Source organism: Saccopteryx leptura, chromosome 2 (genome assembly GCF_036850995.1).
Source record: "Saccopteryx leptura isolate mSacLep1 chromosome 2, mSacLep1_pri_phased_curated, whole genome shotgun sequence".
In the NCBI taxonomy this organism is placed as follows: Eukaryota; Metazoa; Chordata; class Mammalia; order Chiroptera; family Emballonuridae; genus Saccopteryx; species Saccopteryx leptura.
Genome location: NC_089504.1, coordinates 284,574,296 through 284,601,039, shown reverse-complemented (window position 1 = coordinate 284,601,039; position 26,744 = coordinate 284,574,296). Strand labels below are relative to the sequence as shown.

Genomic DNA, 26,744 nt, shown 5'->3' with positions numbered 1-26,744 from the left:
TTCTTTAAATACTTATTACTTTTTATTTTATGTGTCGGAGGGGTTGGAGAGGAGAAAGCAGGAGTTGGGGGAGACAAACCAAATTACATTTGTATGCCATGCTACAACAGTAGGCAGCTACTTATATTTCTTAAGGTAAAGTCTTGTTGGATTCTAATGTGTGAACTAGAGATAAAAGAAGATAGGACTAATTTAAAATCTCAAGTTTTTCAACCAACTTGAATCGTCTGACAAATGCTAGATTATTAGAAACAACCTAAGAGCCTAAAAAATTTCTTCATTGAGATAATAAAGACCTTTGCTGAAGGAAAAAAGAATCTAAATGACCAGAGATCAGATATACAATAAACTAGTGAATAGCTAATGAGACAAAATGTTTAAGTATCTTTATATCTTAGCTATAAAAAACTGCTACAAAACCATTATTTCTTTTATCCCTCAGGAAACATATATTTAGTTACAATATTAAAAAAATAAAAGAGTGAGCTTCTAATAGAAAACCAAATCAGAAAACCTTCAGAAGCAGAGTTACATGGAATCATCCATTTCTTATACAGATATTGACTTATGCTCCCACCATAATATTTGATAACAAACATTTATTAAGCACCTATCATGTGTTAAGAATTCTGCTAAGGACATAAAAAGGTGAATAAGAGAGTATCTGAGCTCACAGTATAGGGACTGCTGGAAGGAAACATGATGGGTCATAAGAAGGAAGATAAATCAATATGAATGAAAAGCTGGAATTTCATTGCAGGGAAAAGAGGATTAATGCTTTGGAAAGAGAAATAAAAGTAGATTTCTGGGCAATGTGAAACTGAGAGTTGTTTAATCTTGACAGAATCTGAAGGCATCTCTAGACCCAGCTCCCCAAAGAAAAATGGGGCAACAACAATGAACAGCTAAAAATAGGCTATAATTAGAGCAAAGAGAACAACAACCAGCATAAGCCTGCCCATTGTTATTGCTGAAGTCGTGGAATTACTGCTTTTGACTACTCTTGTCATCATAGGCTTCCTGATACGATCTTCAGTGGTGAGGATAGCTTTTCGAGCTCCGTCCCACTTTCCGGGGCCCTGTAGACGATACTGGATTGGAGTACTGGGTCCTACTAATAAATGTAATGCCAATTTGGGGTCGGTGAAGGCCAGAGACAGCAGATTGGGCCTGGCACCCACCAGATCAGCAAGTTCTTCCAAGGTATCTATAAAGTCTCCCTGAATGGTATGGCGTTGGCTGTCCACATACCTGAAGCAGAGAAGACAAAAACCATGGCCTATCAACAATGTAATCAATCAATCAATCAGTTAATTAATTGGTGCTCTAAGTACCTGTTACTGGCTCAGTATTGGGTTAGGAGCTATGGAAGATAGAGAAGAAAGATGACATTGTCTATCCTTAAGGACTTTAGAATCTACTGGAGGATATTAGATAGGTATACATGAAATATACAAGAATATCAGGCTTTTGGCAAATCATATGGTTTTAGACTGCTAAACAGAAATGTAGAAGAGGGTAGTTAAAACAGAGCTATTATAAATCCTTGAAGAATGTGGAAGCTATGGATTAGCTTAGAATGAAGAGGAAAGTACAGTATTACAAGTCAGGGGAACAGTGTAGTGAAGTAATAAAGAAGAAATGAGTATAGAATGTGAGTGTAAAATGTCTGTAGGCACTTCCTACAGTAGAGGAGGATTGTTGTGGAAAACACAGATGGATATAGATGAAGCAAATATAGCAGATCCAGATCCAGAGAACTCTGCTTTTATCATAAAGAGAGAACTCATCACAAAAATTCTCAAGTTCAGGACCCTCAACTGTTTTATGAGGGCAGTAGGGGTGGGGTACACAGAGCAGGACTTTCAAGGGCCAATGTTAATTCAGAATCTAGAAAGGAGGTGAGAGGATGACTTATCCTACAAGAAGAAGTGACCCTCCAAGTGGAGCCAGAGGGAATGATTACATCAAGTGCAGATTTGAAGAGCTAAAGGGCTCTTAAAGGAAAAATGTGGTAACTGATGATATCTGTGTGGAAGGAATGGGATTTAGAGAGCTAATTGGTAACTTTCTTTTTTTTACTTTCTATAATAAAAATAAAAGAAAGAACAGTGGGACAGAAAGGAGGTAAGAGAAAAGGCAAGTCAAAATAATTGAGATCAGATGGGCTTATTGAAAGAATCTAAAAACAAGGACAGGAAAAAATAATATAAAATAAATTTGAAGTAGAAATGGTAAAATGAAATTCCACAGGAACTGACAGATTCTAAAGTTTAAAAGAGAAGGAGACAAAACAGGACAGAATTTGAGAGCTCTCTCTTATGAATGTTACTTTGATTCAAGAGTTTATAGACATGCATTTACCCTATAGTTCTGAGTGTCCATGAAGCTTTCACAAAGAGAGTCACTAGTATCTGCCTTGCAGGGTTATTATGAGGAATAAAAAAATTCATACGCCTAAACCATTATAAGTGTATGTACATAGTTGACCCCCAATGAAGGGTAAATTATATCCTCAGGAACTGTTCAGTCAGAAGGTGGCTAGACAAAAATAAGTCGAAGTAAAGGGAAGAGGAAAGTTGAAATAAGATATTTTAGTACCAGAAAAACAAGGAAAGAAAGCACTCCAGGAAGGATGAGATGTTTAAAAGCATCAAACTCAGAGAGGAAGGAAAATGAAGTTGGTCATGGATGACCTTGAAGAGAGCAGTTGGAGAAGTTACAATGCAGGGAGATTACTAGGGAGAAAGGGTGAGAATTTAGAGCATATAATGCAGAACATTTATTGCATAAGTTTGGCAGTGAAAGGAAGGAGGAAAATTGGGTGCCTTAAGCTTATCTCTTCTTTCCTATCCATATCCAAACTGCTTGGTGCTATTTCTCCATTCTATCGTCACACACTATTACCTCCTTTTCCTTCAAAATATTTATATAATCTAAAGCCTTAAACCAGGGGTCGAGAACCTTTTTGGCTGAGAGAGCCATGAATGCCACATATTTTAAAATGTAATACCGTGGGAGCCATACAACGACCCATGTACGTTAGGCATTATCCAATAAAAATTTGGTGTTTTCCAGAGGACAGCTGTGATTGGCTCCAAGCACCCGCAACCATGAACATGAGCGGTAGGAAATGAATGGATTGTAATACATGAGAATGTTTTATATTTTTAAAGTGATTATTTTTTTTATTAAAGATTTGTCTGCAAGCCAGATGCAGCCATCAAAAGAGCCACATCTGGCTCGCGAGCCATAGGTTCCCGACTCCTGCCTTAAACTAACACAATGAAGATAAATATAGTACAATATTGTACTTATTAAGTAGAAAAATTAAGCACATACTTCCCTGGGAGAATTTCTCACCTATTTTTCATTTCCTCTTGAACCATAGTTATTTCTTTAATCATTTCACTTTGTGAGGGCAATGTCGTTAGCCCTAAAGAGAAAAACCAAAAATTTAAGTGTAAAGCTAGCTTACTAGGAACAGCAATCCTATTAACAATTACTATGTTATGGAGAATTCAAAGAAACACAGAATAGTTTTCTGTGCCCATGGAAGTTACACCTTCGCTTGGTCACCTTACCCTACCACCACCATAATATAATATTAATTAACATAAGTAGTTTTCTTTATTCTACTTTGTTTTTGGAAGCTATTTCTCTTAACTTTGCCTTCCAACTGATACCTGCTTCTTCCCTAGCATAGTCGTTCAATGGGGAAATGAAATACGGACACAAAGAAATGATAAATGGCCTTAAAGCAGTGGTCCCCAACCCCCGGACCACAGACCGGTACCGGTCCATGGGCCATTTGGTACTGGTCCGCAGAGAAAGAATAAATAACTTACATTATTTCCGTTTTATTTATATTTAAGTCTGAACGATGTTTTATTTTTAAAAAATGACCAGATTCCCTCTGTTACATCCGTCTAAGACTCACTCTTAACGCTTGTCTCGGTCACATGATACATTTATCTGTCCCACCCTAAAGGCTGGTCCATGAAAATATTTTCTGACATTAAACCGGTCCGTGGCCCAAAAAAGGTTGGGGACCACCACTGCCTTAAAGTATTGAATATAAGGAACATAAAGTACAAAGTAAAAGAGCTGGGGGCACAGCCTTAGTTGCCCCCCTTACTAACAAAAAGTACCACAGGGAGAGGGAAATAAAAATTAACTCTCAATCCCATTTCATGCCTACAGTCCTGTGGAAGATAAACCTTATCTTCTAAAACTTTTTATTTAGTCAGAATGGGGGTAAAGCCAAAGGCAACTCATAATAGCCAATCTTGACAGACAAATTTAAGCACTGATGAACAAACAGTTCCATAGTAGAAATTTAACATCAAGGACCTGGCTAGAGAAAGGTAGAATAGTATGAAAATCACTATAAACAACTCTAAGCTTAAAGGATTAACTTTATGCCCAGATTTATAGGCACTATGCCATGTAGATAATTTTAGCTACACCCAGCCATAAAATTACTCCATAAAATTCTTGATGGTATAATTTTAAAATGGTAATATACCTTACCTAGTGCCAGCCTTCTTTTTACAAATACTCTAATCAAATGGTTATCTCATTCCTCCTTAAACATCTTATCTGGTGGTGATTTCATTACCTTCTGAGGAAATCATTTAATTATCTGGCTGCTCTAGTTGCTACAACATATTTTTTCTATTGGCCCTAAAGTCTATCTCCATGCAACTTGTACTACTGGACTTAGCTCTGCTCTTTGAAGCCAAAGAGTCTTACCCTTAAATGACAGCCCTTGAAACATTTGAAAACAACTATCATAACTTCATGTCTTATCAGCAGCAGAGTACTAGTTTGCCACATAATGGGTTTCACGTACTCTGCCAGGTTGGTTGACCTTCTCTGGACACACTAGTTACTATCCTAGTGTGTCCCTCTTAAAATGTGAGACTCAGAAATTCAACACTCAAAAAATAGCCTTCAGCATTTTGCCATGTGTTTTCTCATTTTAGCCTTGGAAATTCTTACTTATATTCAAAAGTCAATGAGGAAACACTAAAATGCTTCATTTGAGATTAAGCATAGGTCTCTTATGATGCTCATGAAACATATTTTGGGAGTTGATTTCCAAATTACTTCTTACACTTCAACCATGACTTTTACTTCTATTAACTAGAAACATTACGGGGAAGGAGGTATATTTCTTGCCTGGGAGAGGCAGCCAATTTATCAAAAACAAAAAATAAAAAACAAAAAAAAAACTTCTATAGATTAGACAGATAAATAGATAGGAATATATTCATATAAAGCATGTATTATATATACAAAATCCTGCAGTGCAGTTCTTTCTTAATTCATTAATACTGTTCTTGCAGTGTTTTCTTGTTCAGACATATAATATATTTTTATCATATTTTTTCTCTCCCATCTTCCTATCCTGCTCCCCCTCTTAGGTTACCAATTTAAATTAATGGCCAGATTCTTTTCTCGCTTTCAAACCCAACATATATTCCATCACCAAACCCTTTCAAATTCACCCAATGATATAGCTAAAAGGTTGTAAGAAAGAATAGAACTTTGGGGAAATTTGGGAAGGTTTTTGATTTATCAACTCTAATACTATCGTTTCTTTTTTCTTTGCTACCATGACAATCTGCACTAGGGAATAGGAAGCTGTAATTTTAACAAGAACTCTGAATAGTTTTAATTAAACATTAGTAATGATAGCAAATTTTATTTTAACCACCATGAAATCAAATGATTTCTTTGTTAGATTTCTTCCTGTTCTGCGGTTTGAATCTACTCCATATTGGCCTGGCCAAATGGCCATCCAGCCATTTTCATTTTCTTTCTGTTCTGCTTAGATTCCTCACAATTTCAGAGGCAGCCCATTTCATCTGTAAATGGCACCAGCTGATAGAAAAAAAATGTTGGTTTGTTTGTCTTTAATGTTAAGCTGATATTGTGCAATCCTCAAAGTTTCACAAAGTCCTGGTGCAAACTTTCGAAGTGATACTGAGGAATCAAATCCTGCCTTGGGACACTGCTTCAGATATTTGAAGGGAGGGTTCCTGTCTCCCCTGAATCTTATCTGCTCCAGGGAAACCTCTCCAGCTTCTTCAGTTATACTTCAAATAATACATTTTCAAATCCCTTAACCATTCAGGCCTCTCCTTTTAATGCACTCCCCTTGCACTTTTAAAGCTTGTCTTTGGGTATGCTCTGACCAGTTTAGAGAAGAACAATGATAAGTTCTAGGACATTATAATTTTCTAATAATGCTAGATATAATTAACATCTGGACTAGTCTTAATTTTTGGCTGAAATCAAATCATACCATTTCTGTATTTGGCTTTATCTATAATGAAAGAAGATAAACTTCTTTTGCTTCACACATACATTTATCAGTTGTCTAAAATCTAGATGAGTGGATTCTGATCTGGAGTGCACATTGGAATCACCTGAGGAACATTTTCTCAATGATCTCTAAGTTTCCCCCACCCCATACTTATAAACACCACCAGGCAGAGCATGCCTGTTTTGGGAAAATTTCCCAGCAGATTCCAATAGATGTTCATAGTTAAATATTACTTTATATTACCTCAAAAATTAATTTTGAGCACTAATTTTTTGTGTCAGGCACTGTAACAATCTAACATACTCTGTCAGCTATTTAAAAGTAAGAACATAAACATAGTTAAACATACTACCAAGTAATTAAGTAGTCAACTTACATGGTTACTTACCTTTAAATACTTGAGTGACCCAGCGTGCTTGGAGCTCTGAAATGGGCATAATGGCACCCAAGGGCTGGATCAAGCCTATCATGGCAAGAGTTGGCTTTTCCAGGTTAGGAGGGAAGACCTTTTTATACAGGGATATCTTGTTTTTTACTACTTTGACAGACTCTTCAAGAAAAGGAAAAGCAAAGCTATAGCCTGTGGCAAAGATAACAGCATCAATGTCATCTTCCCTGGAGCCATCTTCAAATATGGCAGCTGTCTCTGTGAATTCCTTCACATTTCCTTTCACCTTCACAAAGCCAGAAATTATACGATTTGGCAGGTCATCATTGACTGTTGGATGCTGACTCAGAGCTCTGTGAGTGGTGATAAAGACCAAAAAGAAGGAGAAATTAGAGTAATCATGGGGGCAGGGAAAGAGAGAGAGATCAGTAACACGTAAGTAAAATTCTATTTTGATGGTGGTAAATAAACAATATGCCAGTGGTCTCCCTCTCTGTCTATCCATGGAATTTAGGAAAGGTCTAATATATACTGGCACAGGTCAGGATCTCAGAGAAGAAGTTGGAGCCTGGATGACATTGAGAAGTGAAGGAAGAAAGGTTTTATTTGGAAAGTGCATGTATGGTTTCTTAAGGAATAGTAATGTTCTCAGTGATATAATAAGGCTACAAGTTAATAGTTTTTATCTGTTTGACAAGAAGTATACAGAACTGGACTGTCAGCATTCTGTTGAGTCTCATTTCCAGTTCCAAAGGCCCAAGAAGAGCTAGACTTAAACCATCATTTTCCAAACTGTATAATAAATTACATATGCCTAGTAATTTATACTTATAAATTGATTGTACATGTAATAAATTATTTGAGTCTCACACAACCCCCCCCCCCAATGAAGAAAGTAGAACAGGTATCATTATCCAGGTTTTATATATGGGGAAACTGAGGCATAAAAAAGGTAAGTGGCTTGCCCAATGTGACACAGCCTAAGATTATATAATTTATATCAAAATGATTTTCTACAAACTTCCTTGCGATCCCCCGGGCCTGTTAAGCAGTATTTCCTAGAGACAGCATAGGATAAGGGTGCCAAAAAATTAAGGTAGGGTTTCCAGTCCTTTCTAAAAAGCAGTCTGAATCCTTGGATCCTAAGTTAACAGGCTCTGTGAACCCTTAGCCCATCATGTTCAGACAAAGCTAGCCTTGACTCAAGAACCTGGTATGTTTAAATAACTATTACTGGTTTGTTGCAATTAATTATGCCTTGACTCTACCCTTTCAGACATAGATTGTGCTCTCATTCCAAGCTCATGCTTTCATTTTTTTCTCCAGACTTACTCCTTTTCACTAATAGTACCACCATCAACATAGTTGCTTTATGCCACAAAACAGCGAGTCTCACACCCAGCCACCCAGTCTTTTCCCTTTCTCCTCTTATCGTCCCCAGAATAGTTTTCTCTATTTTCCATCTCACCTAGACTATTACAATTGTCTTTAGGGCTTCCTACTCCATCTCCCTTCAACATATCCTCTACATAATTTTTGGCATGGTTGTTCCAAAATGCATTTATTATTATGTTGCTCACTTGCTTAAAATCTTGCAATGGATCTGAACTATCTTCATTCTAAACTTTTTATTTAGCAAATCCTACAGAGGTTTGCCCAGTGAGCCTGGAGATGTGCTCAGTCACTCTTCCATCTTTGCCACATAAGTCCAGCCAAACCAGACTACATGCAAGTCCCAGAGCATATTCTTTTGCTATTACAGATCTTGTATTTATAATTAGAATGCTACTTCCTTACTCTTATTTGCTTGACAATCTGCTAGTATTCCCAAAAGCCTCAATTTATTTTATAATCACAAAAGTTATAAATGCTACAGTTTCCATAACTTAGGTAAAAGGTTGTTGGGAAACAGAGCCTCAAAATATCACCCCACTGAGTAATTTCAAAGGAAAAAGATCTTTACAAAGGAGAAAACTTGTTGATACCACCTTATCCAAGTGATCAAATTTAACATCATTAATGTGGCATAAACTGTTACCATGTGGCTCCTGATGTGATCTACCAAGAAGGCACAATATAACCTATGAAAGTTTGTGCCAAAACTGTTTAACCTGAATATAAAATGAAAAACAACTATGCAAGTCCAAATATACAAACTTTCTGCAAAACAATTGGCTTGGACTTTTTTTTAAAGGAGATTTCAGATTACGAGAAATTAAGAGACATGACAGCTAAATGCAATGGTGTAATACCTGACAGGATCCTGGAGTTAAAAATAAAAAAGCTATAAATATATATTATTGGAGCAAATTGGGTAAATTTAAATACATTAGATAATGGTATTTTATCAATGTTAATTTTTCCAAGTGTGATATTGTATTATGTTTATGTGGGAGAATGCCACTTTTCTCAGGCAATATATGCTGATAATTTAGGGCAAAGTGTATTAATGGTAGCAATTTACTATTAAATGGTTGAGAAAAATATGTGTGCATGCATATATGTATGTAGCATGTATGATATACATGTATGGATCTATCTGCAGAGAGAGAGAAAGGAAATATAGCGAACTTTTAACAATAGGTATATCTAAGTAAAGGGTATATGGGTGTTCACTGTACTTACTATTTTGTATGAAGTAAATCTGAACATTTAAAAAAATAAAAAATAGGAGGAAAAAAGCATTTAAAATCAGCTTCTAGAAATGCTTTCACAGTCTACCTTCCTGGCTGTGGGAGGACTCCCATCCTTCATGCTCTCAGAGCTTGCCATGGATTTCTTTATTTTATTCTACTGTCTGTCTTCTCTTTAGAATATTTAAGGTAAAGTCCATTTCTCGAATCTACAATTTGTTTCTTATGTGATCTTAGGCTAATTAGTTTCTCTAAGTGTCAATTTTTTTTCTTTTTCCATTTTTCCAAAGCTGGAAACAGGGAGGCAGTCAGACAGACTCCCGCATGTGCCCGACCGGGATCCACCCGGCACGCCCACCAGGGGGCGATGTTCTACCCCTCCGGGGCGTTGCTCTGTTGCATCCAGAGCCACTCCAGCGCCTGAGGCAGAGGCCACAGAGCCATCCTCAGCGCACGGGCCATCTTTGCTCCAATGGAGCCTCGGCTGCGGGAGGGGAAGAGAGAGACAGAGAGGAAGGAGAGGGGGAGGGGTGGAGAAGCAGATGGGCACTTCTCCTGTGTGCCCTGGCCGGGAATCGAACCCGGGACTCCTGCACACCAGGCCGACGCTCTACCGCTGAGCCAACCGGCCACGGCCAAGTGTCAATTTTTATGTCTGTAAATTGGAGGGAAAACACCAACCTATAGGGCAGTTGTGAGGGTTAAATGAAGTAATGCTTGTAACTCATTTAGCACTCTGCTTGTCTTATATTAAGTCCTCAAAAAGGTAAGGTGTTATTATTTGTATTAGTATTACTATTAGATCTTTAATTTCTGTATGCCCATGCCCAGTATAATGCTTGGCTTAGAAGAGGTGCTCAATGTTTGTGGGCTGAATGAATGAATGATGCGCTGCCCTCTACTACCATTGTGTTGTTGGATATCACATAAAAACAAAATTAGTACCTGGGGAAATAATCAGATAGTTAATGGCAAAGCGAAGCATAGACTGAAGACTATACTTTCAGGGATCATTTCTATAGTTTGTTGCAGAGAAGCATAGACTGAAGATTATAGTTCTTGGACTTCTGTGAGAGCAAGGTAGAAAGCTGATCTCAGATTCTGTGGATTTTCTTAATGTATAGCAGTAGCTCTACTATTAGCCTAAGTGAACAGTCCTTATTTTTGTGCTTTGGCTATTACCACCCCAATCCCATCCTGAAAACATACCTGTGCTTAGGTTTTAGGCCATACATTTCATGGTTAAATCTTTGGTTTATTCTTGTTTCCAAATACATGTTCAAAATTGACTGACCACAAATCTTCCCCAAGAAATTTTTAAGTCGAGTAAACATCACCACATCAAAAGGATATCCATAATCTGATACACGATTCAGGACCCAAGCCCCTCTCCTGGTGCTGAGAAAAACCTGGGATGTGGGAAAAAATTGTCTGCTTTTACCATTTTCTGGTTCATAATCCCTTACAAGTACCCCATTTTCTTCAAGAGTAAGTTTAAACTCAGCCTGGCTTTTCAGTGCCTGCACAATCCTTTTTTATTTTCTGCTAGTTTCTCTCTCAGACACTAATTGTACAATTAAATTGTTGTATTCACTGACCAAGAATATGTCTTGCTCTTAACCACCACTGAATTTCTATTTAATGTCATTATGCCTCCCTGAAAATCCCCCTATCCTCTTAATTCTCCAGAGCCTATTCATTTTTAAGATTCAGATCAAGTCTGCCTCCTCCATGAAGACACTGCTTTTTTGGCTGACAATTTTCTCTCCATCCACTGAATACTTTAGCACTTACCACCTGTTCAACTCATTTAAAACCATGCAATAGTAAAGCTGAAAGCACTGGAAATCATTTAATCCAAAACCCTCAGCCTTTTTGCCTTTGACAGTGTTTGTATTATTACAAAATAAAACCTTGTAATTTAAAATTTATATTGACATTAAACATTTTTTTCTTTCAACTGCGCAAAAGTGCTTAATCATGATAGTGCTCAAGGTCACCATCGGTGAGAATATACGTGTGGAGTTCAACACTCCTATTTTCTGTTCCTCCTAATGTTTTCTCCAGGGTGGAAGTTATAGCATACACATCTTTTAGTCTCTCCAAAACATTGTTATCATCACTTCCATTTATTGAGAATTGTGACCCATAAGTCACTATGCTAGGTCCTTTATCTGTATTTTACTTAATCAACACAAAAACCTCTTGAGGTAGGTAATAGTATCCCCATTTCAATGGATGAGAGGCATAGAGAAGACTTATAACCTGCCTCAGATCATACAGCTAGTAAGTGGCAGTGATGAATTTCCAACCCAGGTCTGACTGACACAAAAGCTTATACTTAAAAAAATGTTTCATTGATTATTTAATGGAAACATTGAAGATTGCTAGTAGAATAACAGGAAGCTGGTGGGAATTTTTATGTCCTCTGCTGGCTCCATCCGTGTTCAGAGCTGATAAATGTTTGATATTGAATTACCTGGTAAAAGTAATCACTTTCTCTACATTATAAAACTTTCTAGATATAATTTCAAGTTAAAAGGTATCTAAGTACATTGTAGCTATATGGTCTTTAGTCTCAGCTGTAAGTAAAAAGGTAGCCTGTCTACATTTAGGGGTAATCATGTACTTCACCCATATATTCTCACCGACAGTGACCTTAATTTAGCACTATTACAATTAAGCACTTTTACATGTCACAGTTGAAAGAGCCAGCATAGTCTTAGGAACCAAATGGTTTCGTGTGCAATCTATATAACTTTTGTTATGTAAGTATATGAGTAATATAAATGCTCAGAGCCTCAATTTAAAGGTTTCCTGTGTATAAAACAGTGCCAATAATCATTTGGCACTGTTTATACAGTGAAAGTAGTGGTTTTGTAAAGGGTGTGAAATACAGTAAACAATAAATGCTTAATGGCTATCATCATACTTATTTCAGTTTTCCACCTATATTTTATTTTAAGCAAACAGCACATTTACATTTTTGGGTTTATAAGAAACAAATATAAGGAAAATTGTTTTATAAGAAAGGGATGTTTTCTCTTCACAGATGCATTAGAGCATAAGAATTCTCATACCAAAATGTCCTTGTTACACTAAAATTTATAGGTTCATTTAAAATGTTTGATTTACAAACCACCTCTCATAAGTACAATTTAATATGTAAAACAAAAAATCAGAACCTAGCAATTGAGTTTCTTCAGCTTGCTTTAGTGGTATGACAGAGCTGTCCCTGCTAGGCAAACATCATTTTGCTATGCATTTTCCCAGGCTTTCTCAGATACAGTTACCTTAGCTGCACTCACTCTGTATGCTTTCTTCCTTGGCAGTCTACAATTCCTCAGTGCATATAAGGCACAGATCCTTATTAAGTGAGAGGAAGGGAGGCAGAGAAAGAGAGACTCTGCATGCACCTCGACCCAGATCCACCAGCAAGCCCTATATGGTGGGATGCTCTGCCCATCTGGGGCATTGCTCTGTTGCTTTGCAACTGAGCTATTTTTAGTGGCTGATCATGGAGCCATCCTCAGCTTCCCCGGCCATCTTGGCCATCTCGCTAGAAACAACAATCAAGCTATGGCTGTGGGAGGGGAAGAGAAAGAGAGGTGTGGAGAAGTGACGTCCTGATTGGCAATCGAACCGGACATCCACACATGGGGCTGACACTCTATCACTGAGCCAACTGTCCAGGTCCAGTGCAGTTCCTTATAACTGACCATTTGACAAGTCAATGAGCCTTAAAGAAGACTCATACCTTGAGTCCCCACCACATACCTTGCACATTCTTTTTATCATAACAGCCACACACATTTTTACCCTTTATTGTTTACATAGCTATTTTCTGATAAATGCTTGTTGAATTAATTCATGGAGCATCTGAAATCACTTCTGTGGTGACAGAAGGTGATAGGACTGAGAAGAAGTATTACTAAATGGAGTTTCTGAGTAAAGGTCATTTAACAAAGTTGTAGCATTAACCTTCTATTTTTAAAAAATAATTTAAAACATTTTTGTGGAGAAGCATAGCTTAATTAAAGTTACTGAAGAACAACAAGACATTTATCTATTGTTGATATTATTATTCAATAAAGACATGAATAACAAAATATAAAAATGACATGTCTTTGCCCTAGCTGGTGGCGTAGTAGATAGAGCGTCATCCCAGAGCGTAAAGTCACTGTTGAATCCTAGGGTTGCCAGCCAGACCATGGTGTCACTGGCTTGAATCTGAAGGCATTGGTGTGACATCGAGGTTGCCAGGTCAAGTCCCAGTCAGGGCACATATGAAAAGCAATCAATGGGTGAACATCTAAGTGGAACAATGAATTGATGCTCCCCTCACCCCTGCTCCCCCCACCACCAATTCTCTCTCTCTAAAAAAAAAGACATCTTTTTTCCTTGATTTTATAATGAAGACACCTTTTCCCTAGTTCAAAATCTATGATACAAAATAAAACCAATCAATCAATCAAACAAACAAAACCCCTCAAGAACATAAAAATTGCTTTAGTGAAAATGTCTATGTTACGTGTTAGGCTGAGGTGAGCTGCCTGCATGTGCTATATAGCATTTTGTCTTTTGAAAGATTAGACTGCTACTTTTTTCCACTTGGGGAGTGAGGCAGAAAACTCCTCCACCATCCTATGAGTGGAAAGCTTTCAATGACTCTGTGTGCTTTCCTTCACATAAGAACATGGCACTCCTGCTGCTCAACAGGGATCCATACTTCTGAGTGCCGCACTCTGGCAAGCTCTCCTATTATTTAGTCATCTTCAAAGCCAGAGGCACACTCTGAAGAGACAGCTGACTGGAATTATGAGCACAGTCTGTGGTCATTGCCTAATTCCTTAGTGTGAGGCCAATTGAATGATGGAAATCTAACTGGCAACCTTGGATCCATCATATCATCAATCATAATGTTGCCAAGTGAGGCAATGAAAGCAAGCCCTACATTTGCCATTGGCACTGATGAACCATGCACAGGTATTCATACTCTCTGTTGAGTCTACCTGCAGCTCCCTGGGTGAAGCAAAGTATGATAAATAATTTGCTGATTCAAACCTGCTTGGCTGTGTGGCTAATCTCCACAGCCAGATCCCCTCCTGAATTCCCAATGCCGATGATAATGACTCTTTTTCCTTTGAAACTGTCTGGATTCTTGTAGTCTCGACTATGGAAGTACTGTCCTTTGAACTTCTCAATTCCTGAAAAAGAAGGGAAAATAATTATCAGGTGATGGTTTACTTGATATCATTTCACAGATAATTTTTTTTGTAGTGTGTATAGAGTTTAAGCATATACTCTCCATATGTTCTCCTTTTACTTAGCTGCACACCTGCTTTTCTGAATATTTCTGCCTACATTTTTTCCCAAAGCCTCAGAGCAAAACCTTGTGATTTTCTTATCATAAATAGTCTGCTTTACTCAGGACCTGTTTTTATTTTGGACTTGTAGACTCAGAAATATAAATGGCTTCAGAAAAACTTCATTCTCTTTTGTCTTTTTATCCTCTTTAAAAACCTACTCCCATTTCAATTGGAGTATACATTTTTATAAACTCTAAAATATACATAGGGTGCTTTTTGGTTTTCAAAATAAATCCAGGCCCAAGATTGTAATAAATTCCTTCCTTAAGCCTTAATTTCTTCCTTATAAACTCAACATTTGTTTGTTTCCTTGATTTCTGAAAATCCTCCTTTAACCTAATGTACATCAACTCCATGTTTTTTCTTTTGATCTTTAGAAAAATTAGTTACTGTAAAACTAAAGATAGATCCCTCTAACTTCCCTCTAGTCTCTAAAAGTACCATTATCTCTCCTTCCCAAATAGTAGTAATACAAGTTACTCCAACATCTTTCAGGAGAACATGCACGATTAGTATAAGCCTTATTCCATACCAAGGTAGGAATCACTGTGACTGAAAACCCTCATTCCACAGGGATCAGGTCACAGGTATGGTTCAGGAGTTAGTTTTCCTTTGTGGTAGGCTGGCTACTCACCAGGGAAGCTTTCCAAGGGTAAGTGAGCAGTGGTATGATGGCCAGTACAAACCATGACTCCATCAAAGACATGCACCTCCTTTTTCCCTTCAGACTCTGTGACTACTTCCCATTGGCCTGAAGTGGAGAAATCAGGCCGCTTTTTCACACTGCACACAATAGTCTGAAAAGAAAAGTGATAGCTACAGGGAATGGTGATCATAGCCTCTAGAGTGGACATCTTCCCTGACATAACTCTCCTTGCAGAGTGTGACACAAAGGGCTGGTATCACAGAAGAAGGCATACTGGCTTTCCATACTCCACAAATAAGAACAGAGTGAGAAAACTTCCAGGAGACAGGCTAAATAAAACAGAGTTGGCAGGCTTCTGGAAAAGTGCCAATTGTTGGACCTTGCCCTAAGGCAGCAATCTGCAACTGGGGTGCCACAAGAAATTTAAAAACATGTAATACCTGACTATTTCTTTATTCAGGGCACTGACTTCTTTTTCCTTAGATTGTCAAATAAAAAAATGACAACAGCCATTACAACAGTAGCTGTCTGGTGTAAATGAATCAAAATTATGCCTACTTTTTTTTTTTTGGTCAAATCAGCAAAGATACATTTTTTTGGTGTACTGCAGAGTTTTAGTAGCTACGTGTGCCATGAGATGAAAAAGTTTGAAAATTGCTGCCCTAAGGCAGTGAAACACTTAAATAAAGCTTAGCCTTCTCCTGTGCTTCTAAGATACTCTATGCACTAATTGCCTACTCCCTCCAATCCCCAAACATCCTGAGACCCTCTGATATCTTCTCATCCCAAAGATGAGAATCCTGTTCTCACAGTCTAGCCTTAAACATGTGACTGAGATATAGAGTTCTATTCCCTAGCAGAGTAGAAAAACATCTCAGTGGCTCATTTATGTAAGTTTTGTGTAAATGACCCACTCACTGGCTCCCATAAATGCCTATTTTACAAGTAACTATAAAAGAAGAAGCTGTGAGATGGGATAGTCAGTAAAATTTTGGTATAATTATTAGTTAAAAAAATATATGGGTTACTCTACCCAGCCTAAGGAAACATTAAGAATGTGTTCCTATGTGCTTCTGGGGTCTACAACAATGTCTTGGTAAACTAATAGAAACATCACACCTTTACACTTTAGCCAACCTGCACTATTTATAGTTCTTGCTTTTACATAGGCTGGTGCCTCTGTATATAGATCATCCTTTTATTTCTTCTTCATTTGGCTGATTCCTGCTCACCCTTCAAACTCTACTTTAGATATTATCTCCTCTAAGAAAACTTCCCTGGTGCCTGATGCCTCATGCCTAGATGGATTAAGCATTCCTCCTCTTAGCTGTAACATAAAGATCTCTATAGCATTTATTACCCTGTAACTCTTTTAAAAAATAAAAAAGTAAACAGAAACCTCATTTAAAATGAAGTAGGAAGGGGAAAGGTGAGCTCTCATGCCCGATGCCAATCACAAAAGCACAACAGGCTCTTTGTTACAGCCCTCCCAACTTTTTCTCTCCTCTATAAAGAGTTCCCTCTCCTTTGTTTTAGCCAACTTGCACATGGCCTACCACGGTTGTATGTTCCAGATTGCAATTATTTGTTGTGTCTAAATAAACCCATTTTTCTGGAGAAAAAACTGGCTTTTTGTTTAAGGTCAACATTCTTTATTATTATTAATTATATTTATAATAAAGATTTTCTTCAGTTTTCTTTCTCCTTAACGAGATATAAAATCATTGGATTTTGTTTTGTTATGTTTTTGTCTTAGTATTTTCACTGCTTAGAATGGTAACAAACTTGTTTAGTAAATATTTAAACAAGTGAAGAGAAGCACTACTGGGCTGGATATAACTTACTTTGGAAGTTGTCACTGGATATTACCATTTCATTATTGTTGTTAAACAGAAAAAAGGCATGATTTAGCAGAATCATCAGAAAGTAGAAGGGAGGTGGGGGTAGGGGAATTGAATTAGGTGGTCAAAAGATACAAACTTTCAGTTATAAGATAAATAAGTACTGGGGAGATAACGTACTACATGTAACTATAGTTAACATTGCTGTATGACATATTTGAAAGTTGTTAAGAGAACAGGCCCTGGCCAGTTGGCTCAGTGGTAGAGCTTTGGCCTGGCATGTGGATGTCCATGGTTCAATTCCCCATAAGGGCACACAGGAGAAGCAACCATCTGCCTCTCCACCCCTTTGCACCCCTCTAATCTCCTCCTGCAGCCATGGCTCAATTGGTTCAAGTGCATCACCCCAGGCACTGAGGATGGGTCTGTAGAGCTTCCACCTCAGGTGCTAAAAAATAGCTCGGTTGCCAGCATGGCCACACATGGGCAGAGCATCGGCTCCAGATAAGGTTTCTGGGTGGATCCTAGTTGGAACACATGTGAGAGTCTGTGTGTCTATCTCCCCTCCTCTCATTTGGAAAAGAAAAGAAAAAGAGAATAACTGCTAAAAGTTTTCATCACAAGGAAAAAGAAATGTAGAAGATTCAAGCTTTTTGCCAGCTGTTAGAAATATCTGTCTTTTAAGGTCATGGCTAAGAATGATAAAAAAGTCATGGAAGACTTTACAGCAGGAAGAAACCATTGATATGATCTAGTACAATCATCTTGTTTTACAGAAAAGAGAATTAAGACATGTAGAGTTGAGGAACTTACTTGTCTGAGTCACAAGTTGGTTAGCAATAGAACAAAGACTAGAATTAAAATTTTTATTGCCCATTTCAATGTTCTTTCCTCTTCACCAGCACTAACTTCTTTGCTTTCTCAATAACTTCCCAATAACAACTTAACAGGGTTCTCATAATCATATAAAATAATGCATTGGAAAATATTTCAGAAAGTATAAAAGGGCTGAGAACTTGGTGGACAAGCTGTGGAAGCAGGGGTTTTTAAAGTTTCCATACCTGTCAGTTCCCCTCTCTAACTGGAAAAACATTCTCCCTAATTTCTTTTACTGCAGTAAAATAGTACAGAATGAAGGCAATGAGAACACTCTGGCAGGTGGCTTCCATAAGCTGCAGCCAAAATATATAAAAGAGGAACATCCTATAAGGACAAAGAGTGCAATTTCTATGTAGATAGGATAGATACATGTGATATTAAACCAATATTTACACGTAAGTACTGGTAAATTAAGCCTCTCTACTCATTTATTTGACAAACAACTTCGCACAAAGATACCCACAAAATTCCTTACCTTAAATCGGATATACTTTAGAAGGTCAAATTCTTTGGCATACATCCTGAAATACTCCAGGACCTGGGAGTTGTGCATAAAGTTAGGAAAATGATCTGGGATGGGATAGTCACTGAAGCACATCATCTCCTTTGAAGTATTGATGATCACTGATTTGTAAATACTGGCCCTTCCTTCTTCAGGATTCTCCTGCAGTAAATAAGGAGCATTCATAGCCACTTGTGAATTAATTACATGGTTTATAAACAGTCAATAAACACTTCAAAAAGTTTTCTGAAAGAAATGCCATTTTTTAAAAAGTCACACACACACACACACCACACACACACACACACACACACACACCCAGCCCTTCACAGTTCCCAGTATTTGTGCCTTATATAGTCTCTTCCCCTTGAATCTGAGTTGTCTTTATAATTTGCTTTTAACTAACAGCATGAACTTGGGAAAATACTGAATGGCTTCCAAGGCTAAATCATAAGTAGTCTTATAGTCTTTAACTAGTTCTCTTAGAAAACTCTGGTGGAAATCAGCAGTTATGTAAAAAGTCCAACTACACTAAAAAAAATAATCCCTTTTACAGTTGCAACAACAACAACAAAAACCTAGGAATAAACATAACAAAGAATGTAAAGGATCTATATACTAAAAACTATAAAACATTATTAAAGGAAATTGAAAAAGACCTAATGAAATGAAAAAATTTACCATGTTCTTGAATAGAAGAATAAATATACTTAAATGGCCATATTACCCAAAGCAATGTACAAATTTAATGCAGTTCCCACCCAAATTCCAATGTCATTTTTTAAAGAAATGGAACAGAAAGTCACCAGGTTTGTACGGAACCATAAAAATCCCTGAATAGCCAAAACAATCCTGAGGAAAACAAAATAAAACAAAACAAAAACCCTGAAACCAAGGTATTACAATCCCTGAATTCAAATTATATTACAGAGTCACAATAATCAAAACAGCATGGTATTGGCAGAAAAATAGACACACAGCCCAATGGAACAGAATCGAGAGCCCTGAAATAAAACCACATATATATGGGCAAATCATCTTTGACAAAGGAGCCAAAAACACACAATGGAGAAAAGAAAGCCTCTTCAATAAATGGTGCTGGGAAAATTGGAAAGCCACATGCAAAAGAATGAAACTTGACTACAGTTTATCCCCTTCCATAAAAATCAATTCAAAATGGATCAAAGATCTAAATATAAGATCTGAAACAATAAATTACATAGACGAAAACATAGGTACTAAACTCATGGACCTTGGCTATAAAGAACAATTTATGAATTTGACTCCAAAGGCAAGGGAAGCAAAGGCAAAAATAAATGAATGGGAGTATGTCAAACTGAGAAGCCTCTGCACAGCAAAGAAACTGACAAAAAACCAGACAGCCAACTAAATGGGAGATGATATTCACAAACAACAGCTCAGATAAGGGGTTAATATGCAAAATATATAAAGAACTCACAAAGCTCAGCAACAAACAAGCAAACAATCCAATTAAAAAATGGGGAGAAGACATGCATAGACGCTTTTCCCAAGAAGAAATACAAATAGCCAACAGATATATGAAAAGATGCTCACCTTCACTAGTTATCAGAAAAACACAAATCAAAACTACAATGAGATACCACCTCACACCTGTTAGATTGGCTATTATCAACAAGACAGGTAACAACAAGTGTTGAAGTGGCTGTGGAGAAAAAGGAACTCTCATTCACTGTTGGTGGGAAATGTAAATTAGTACATCTATTATGGAAGAAAGTATAGTGGTTCCTTGAAACATTAAGAATAGAATTACCATATAACCCAGCAGTCCCTCTACTGTGTATATACCCCTCAAACTCAAAAACTTTGGTACATAAGGACACATGAAACCCCACGTTCATTGCAGCATTATTCACAGTGGCCAAGACATGGAAACAACCAAAGTGCCCATCAATAGAGGATTGGATAAAGAAGATGTGGTACATATATACAATGGAATACTTCTCAGCCATAAGAAATGATGACATAGTATCATTTATGACAACATGGATGGACCTTGATAACATTATACTGAGTGAAATAAGTAAATCAAAAAAAGTTAAAAACTGTATGATTCCACACATTGGCAGGAAACAAAATTGAGACTCATGAACATAGATAAGGGTGCAGTGGTTACCAGGGAGAGGGGGATGTGGGGGAGGGGGTGGGAGAAGGATATAAAGAGGGACAAATATAAAGTGATGAAGGATGGTTTGACTTTGGGTGATGGGTATACCACATAATCAACTGTCCAAATGATGTGGATATGTTTACCCAAAATCTATGTACTTTTGTTGATCAATGTCATCCTGTTAAATTTAATTTTTTATATTAAAAAAAAAAGTCCAACTACTCTGAGACTACTATACTGTGAGGAAGGCCAAGCTAGTCACATGAAGAGAATGTATGAGATAGAGAGTTGTTTAGTCAGCTCCCAGAAATTCTAGTTGTCTCAGTTGAAGTTCTAAACATGTGAGGAAAGAGACCATAGCAGATGTCCAGTCTTGGTTGTCAACTGACTGCAATGACCTGAGATTCCAAGTGAGAACTGCCCATCTGAGTTACAGTCTTAATTATTTTACATATTTCTAAGTCCAGGTAAATTTCAAGGGTTTTTATATACTTATAAGATTGCTCTCCACAAATCATTGTACTAATTTAAATTCTGTCCAGTATATATAGTGGTCCCTCATCTGTTGCAGGGGTTAGGTTCCAGAACCCCCTATGATAGGTGAAAATCCGTGAAGTAGCAACCTTATATCTATTTTATTATTTCTATATATTTTAAGGCTTTATAAACCCTCCCCACAGTCTTACAAACCTTTCCCATGCTGTTATTAACCTTTCCCACACTCTTATAAACACTTCCTATGCTCTTAAACACTTTCTACACTCTTAAACCTACGTAATTTTAACAACATATAAATTCTATATGGGTACTCACCAGTGAATATACTACAATTTGAATGATGAAGATGGTGATGAATTAGCTGTGCAGTACTGAGGACAATGAAGGTGATGACGATGAGATGAATGTACCGCACTGCCAAGAAGAGCACATGGGCAAACTAGCTCAAGTGGAAGCAGCTGTAGCTGCGTTTTCCATATGAGTGAGTCTTTGTCTACTCATCTGCTGTATGCTATGTATTTTATTTTGATTTAATATTCTTTTAATATGTTTTAGTTAATTTTTTATAGTTTTCAATTTTTTAGGCTAGACAATGTTTATTTTACTGCAAAAATAATTAAAACAATAAATATATAAAAATATCCACATACTGCAAAATCCCACAATATATAAAAAGATTCGTGATACAAATTTAGATATATACAATTTAAAAATCCATGATACAGTGAAGCTGCAAAAAGTGAACCATAATATGGCGAGGGACAACTCTATGTTCTCATTTTGCCTCATTTTCACTTATTTAAGAGGCAATAGCTCAGTGTTAGCAAAAATGGGGTAAAATTGAAACTTATGCTGGAGAGAGTGGAAGTAAGTGCAGTGTACTTTTCCACCATCAGTCTTACCTAACATTAGTGATATCAAGAATTGATTGAGCATGACTAGGTGGTGGCACAGTGGATAGAACATTGGAGTGGGACACAGAGGACACAGGTTGGAAACCCCGAGGTTGCCAGCTTGAGCACAGGCTCATCTGGTTTGAGCACAGCTCACCAGCTTGAGCCCAAGGTCTCTGGCTTGAGCAAGGGATCACTCAGTCTGCTGTAGCCCCCCAGTCAAGGCACATATGAGAAAGCAATCAATAAACAAGTAAGGTGCCACAACGAAGAATTGATGCTTCTCATCTCTCTCCCTTCCTGTCTGTCTATCCCTATCTGTACCTTTCTCTGTCTCTCTCTCTGTCTCTGTCACACACACAAAAAAAATTGATTGAAATTCATGCCATGAGAACTTATATATACAGTAGTTCCCTCACCCCCTATCTGCTTTCTGCAGTTTCAGTTACCCAAGGTCAACTGAGATCTGAAAATATTAAATGGAAAATCCCAGAAATAAACAATTCCAAGACTAGATGTAAGAAGTTGAAGAGATTAGCCAAAAAACATATAGACATAACACATAGACACAGATAACATTGTGGTGATAGCCACAGGGAAAAGGGGGTGGGGCTAGGTGGAGGTGGACAAAGAAGGGGAAAATGAGGACAGAAAGAGTCTTTGCTTGGGGTGATGGGCACACAATGCAATGTGCAGATGATGTTTTGTTGAGGTGTACAATTTAAACATGTATGGTTTTGCAAACCAATGTCACCTAAATAAATTCAATAAAATAAATTAATTAATATAAAAATGTTTCTAAGTTTTATATTTTGGGCCATTCTGAGTAGCATAATAAAGTCTCATTTTGTTCTTCTCCAACCCATCCATGTATCATCCCCTTGCCCAGCATATTCATGCTGTATATGCTTTCCACAAGTTAGTCACTTGCAGCCATCTTGGTTATCAGATCAACTGTCAGCAGTATCACAGGACTTGTGCTCAAGGAACCCTATTTTACTTAATAATGGCCCCAAAGTGCAAGAGTAGTGATGCTGCAAATTGCAATATGCCAAAGAGAAGTCATAAAGTGATTCAAGTGAAAAGTTGAATATAAAACAATAAGGTATTTATTTTGAGAGAGACCACATTCATATAACTTTTAACTGTTCTACTTTATTATTGGTTATTATTGTTAATCTCTTCTGTGCCTAATTTATGAATTAAACTTTATTATAGGTTGAGTACATATAGGAAAAAGCAGTATATATAGTGTTTGGTACTATCCCTGGTTTCAGGCATCCACTGAGGATCCTGAAATGTATTCCCATATGGGAGGCAACTATTACTAGAAAGTTTTAGCAATAACAAGGAGGCAAGTGGTGAATCCTATTCTTCTTTGGCAGGTGGCATAGAGAAAGAGGAATACGAATACAGATAAGAAAACGCAAGTGATGGTATTTGAGAAGAAAAAAATATATACTGTATTTCTGGGAACTGTCACAAAAGAACAGCTATTTCTGACATAAACACACACACACACACACACACACATGAGATAATATATATGTATATATTAAAATATATGAAAAATATATGATGTAGTATATAACAGACACATATGTGGTCTGCCTTAACATAAGTCAGAGAGTTATGATGAAATATAGCTTATTTATTTTCAAGGAAGTAACTTTTAAGTTGTTGAAATCTGCCAAGAGGATAATCAGAAAAAAAATTCCAAGTCAAGTCTTTAACAGAGGACAGTGTTAAACTACCTTGGAGATAAAAGTTAGGTACCTGATAATAGGTGGATGGAAGACCCTGGGATGGTGATTTCATGCCTGATTAGTAGTCGTCAAACCTGGCTGAGATGCTTACTAGAGACAAAAATGCATGGGTCCCATTCCAGGCCTACTGAATAATAACTTACATGTAGCACTTATTGTGTACTTGGCACTGTTATTAATAATTGACACAATTATTCATACACTTAATCCCCACAATAACTCTATAAAGTGGGTACTATTATTAGTACTATTATTATCTCCTTCTTAAAGAAGAAGAAATAGGTGCAGAGAAATTAACTGATTTTCCCCAACATCACACTGCTAGTAGGTGCAGACACAGACTATATGTGGGTTCACAGACATAGCCAGTGGTGCAGACACAGACTATATGTGGGTTCACAGACATAGCCAATGGTGCAGACACAGACTATATGTGGGTTCACAGACATAGCCAGTGGTGCAGACACAGAGTGTATGTGGGTTCACAGACATAGCCAGTGGTACAGACACAGACTACATGTGTTAACAGACCATGCTGTTTACTTCTACACTACATCATGGCTGTATACAAAAACAGAATTTTCTGTTGATTACTAAATACTAACTAACAGCTTTTTCAGCCCATGCCCAGGACTGATTATGACAGAAGCATAGGGGTTATGGATTGCTAAGGGGTGTCCACTCTAGAACTAAGTAAGAATTAATGTTAAATAGAGTTAGACCCCAAGACAAAGCCAAGATGCAAAAGGACAGTACTGTTCTTCAACTGTGTAATGCTGTAAAGCCACTATTAAATAACTGGTCAATATTATGTTAGTTTTTATGAAGTATGAAACATGTGGACACCCCAATACCATTCACTGGTTTAGAAAGTGAGTTTAAAAACAAACTCAATGTATGTCACTTTGGAGATCAGCAAAAGAGGTTAATATTCTCTGGAATATAATAAAATTAACTATCACCTAAGTAGATGATACTTTAACTGTTAGTAACAAGTTACAACTCTGGATGTGCATATTAAAGCAACTCCACTTTAAAACTGAATATTTGCATGCCTTGGCTGGTGGTGCAGTGGATAGAGCAGCAACCTGGAGTACTGAAGTTGCTGGCTTGATCCCAGGGTTGCCAGCCCAAGCCCCTGTCAAGGCACATATGAGAAGCAATTAATGGCAACCACTAAGTAGAAAAGTGAGTAGATGCTTCTCTCTCTCTCTCTCTCTCTCTCTCTGTCGAAGGAGGAGGAAGTAGAAGAAGAGGAAGAAATAAAGAAAAAAAACCACCCTGAATATTTGCAAAGATAAGAAAACCCAGTTGGAAGTGTCCTCTGCCTTCTCAAGACAGGACTTTGAGCTGATTTGATTTCTCAAGTGAAGAAAAAGTTCAAAGGAAGGAAGGCAGCCAGATTTTATATTCTACTGAATGATTAAGATTATGAGAGAATTATTGAAAGTGAACCAGACATGAAGGAAGGAAGGAAGGAAGGAAGGAGGAAGGAAGGAAGGAAGGAAGGAAGGAAGGAAGGAAGGAAGGAAGGAAGGAAGGGAGGGAGGGAGGGAGGGAGGGAGGGAGGAAGGAAAGTGAGGGAGAAAGAGAGAGAGAGAGAGAGAGAATATAAGGTTACAGAAGATTAAAGGGGGGAATTCCTGGAAGGAATTGGTAGCAGGTAATCTACATCACTTACCTATTAATGCAGACCAGGAGCAACTCCAAATTTTCTAAGCACTTTATATTTTCTGTTTGGTATTTTGTCCCCCCCCCACACACACACACACACACCACCACCCAGTGTTACCCTCTTCTGGATAGCATCAACACTCAAAGGAAAATGATCTCTGTACCATTTTCCTGGATATCAGTAAAGGAAAAACAAATGATACCTGTGTTCCATTTTGCTGCAGCCTAGGGAAAGAGGAAATGGTATTGAGACGATGGCTGTTGAGAAGAGGTCGGGAGGCTGAATTCTAGCAGATTTAATCACTGTCAAGGCCATCATATTTCTTGACACAAGATTAAATATCTCATGCACCTACTTGCAGCGAGGGTTCCAAGTATTAATAAACCAAATTTACCTGAAATCTCCAGAGCCCTCCGATGTCATCAGTCCTTTCAAAGCAGACGGGCTCCAAACCTTCGTCTAGGCAGCACTTGATAGATGTGAGCCCGCTAGCACCTCCGCCAATCACTGCGATTTTTTTGTTGGTCATGGTCTCCAGAGATCTTCACAGGGTTGGGTCTACGCAATCTGTTCTAAAGAAAGGATGACAAAAGACAAGAAGCACATATCAGGTAACAGCTTTCAAGAAAGACCTTAGCCGTGGTATCCAAATAAATCTGGCAACAACAGGTGTCTTTCGGGAAACTGGGTTCTGCCGATCTTTTAGCCTTAGGGAATTACAACGCGTGGGACAGGGGAGCCCAGTGCGATCTCGCTGAGGCCAGGAGTTGAGAGCTCTGCGGTCATACCTAATCTCACGACCTTTCCTACAGCAGCGGGCGGATCCTTCAGCAGCACTCTGGACTTTGCTCTGCACTTTCGGTCGTTTTCAGGAAAATTGAAAGCAACAAAACGTAAACAGCAACAGCCAGTGGGGAGGCGCTATGCTTCACCACCTCTTTTGGCCAACACCCCGCCCACTCAGCCGCACCCTCTCCCTCTTTCGCTGGAATAAAACATAGGCGGAACTCGCTTTCGGCAGAAAAAATTAATCCTACAACCTTTATTTTTCAGCTGCAGTTGTCCGCACTCTCGACCGCTCTCTCTGGAGACAGAAATGCCTTCTGTCACCATCGCTCCCACCCCACCCCCACTGCCGCCGGCCCCTTGGTGTCCACTGTTAACTTCCTGG

The 26,744-nt window shown here is 37.9% G+C and overlaps 1 protein-coding gene across 3 annotated transcripts; it reads right to left on the bottom strand.

Moving 5' to 3' along the window:
- Positions 1-26,744, bottom strand: FMO5 (flavin containing dimethylaniline monoxygenase 5). 3 transcript variants are annotated; one of them, XM_066362115.1, is made up of 9 exons: positions 26,614-26,744; positions 25,968-26,145; positions 18,566-18,754; positions 15,359-15,521; positions 14,420-14,562; positions 10,565-10,764; positions 6,723-7,075; positions 3,364-3,436; positions 1-1,251 (listed from the first exon to the last, which is right to left on the bottom strand). In XM_066362115.1, the coding sequence occupies exons 2-9, from the start codon at positions 26,100-26,102 to the stop codon at positions 906-908; spliced, it is 1,602 nt and encodes a 533-aa protein (XP_066218212.1). In that variant the 5' UTR covers positions 26,103-26,145; positions 26,614-26,744; the 3' UTR covers positions 1-905. The 3 variants fall into 3 exon arrangements, with proteins under 3 accessions (XP_066218212.1, XP_066218211.1, XP_066218209.1); XM_066362114.1 differs by lacking the exon at positions 26,614-26,744 and adding an exon at positions 26,362-26,511; XM_066362112.1 differs by lacking the exon at positions 26,614-26,744 and having other exon boundaries at positions 25,968-26,355.

Bases quoted from the DNA above. Each gene is read 5' to 3' on its own strand.
- FMO5 (XM_066362115.1), bottom strand. From the start codon at position 26,102: ATGACCAACAAAAAAATCGCAGTGATTGGCGGAGGTGCTAGCGGGCTC. The intron at 7,076-10,564 runs GTATGTTTTCAG...CACCACTCACAG, and splicing joins GGCCTAAAACCTAAGCACAG to AGCTCTGAGTCAGCATCCAA. The intron at 1,252-3,363 runs GTGAGAAATTCT...TCTCTGCTTCAG, and splicing joins CAAGAGGAAATGAAAAATAG to GTATGTGGACAGCCAACGCC.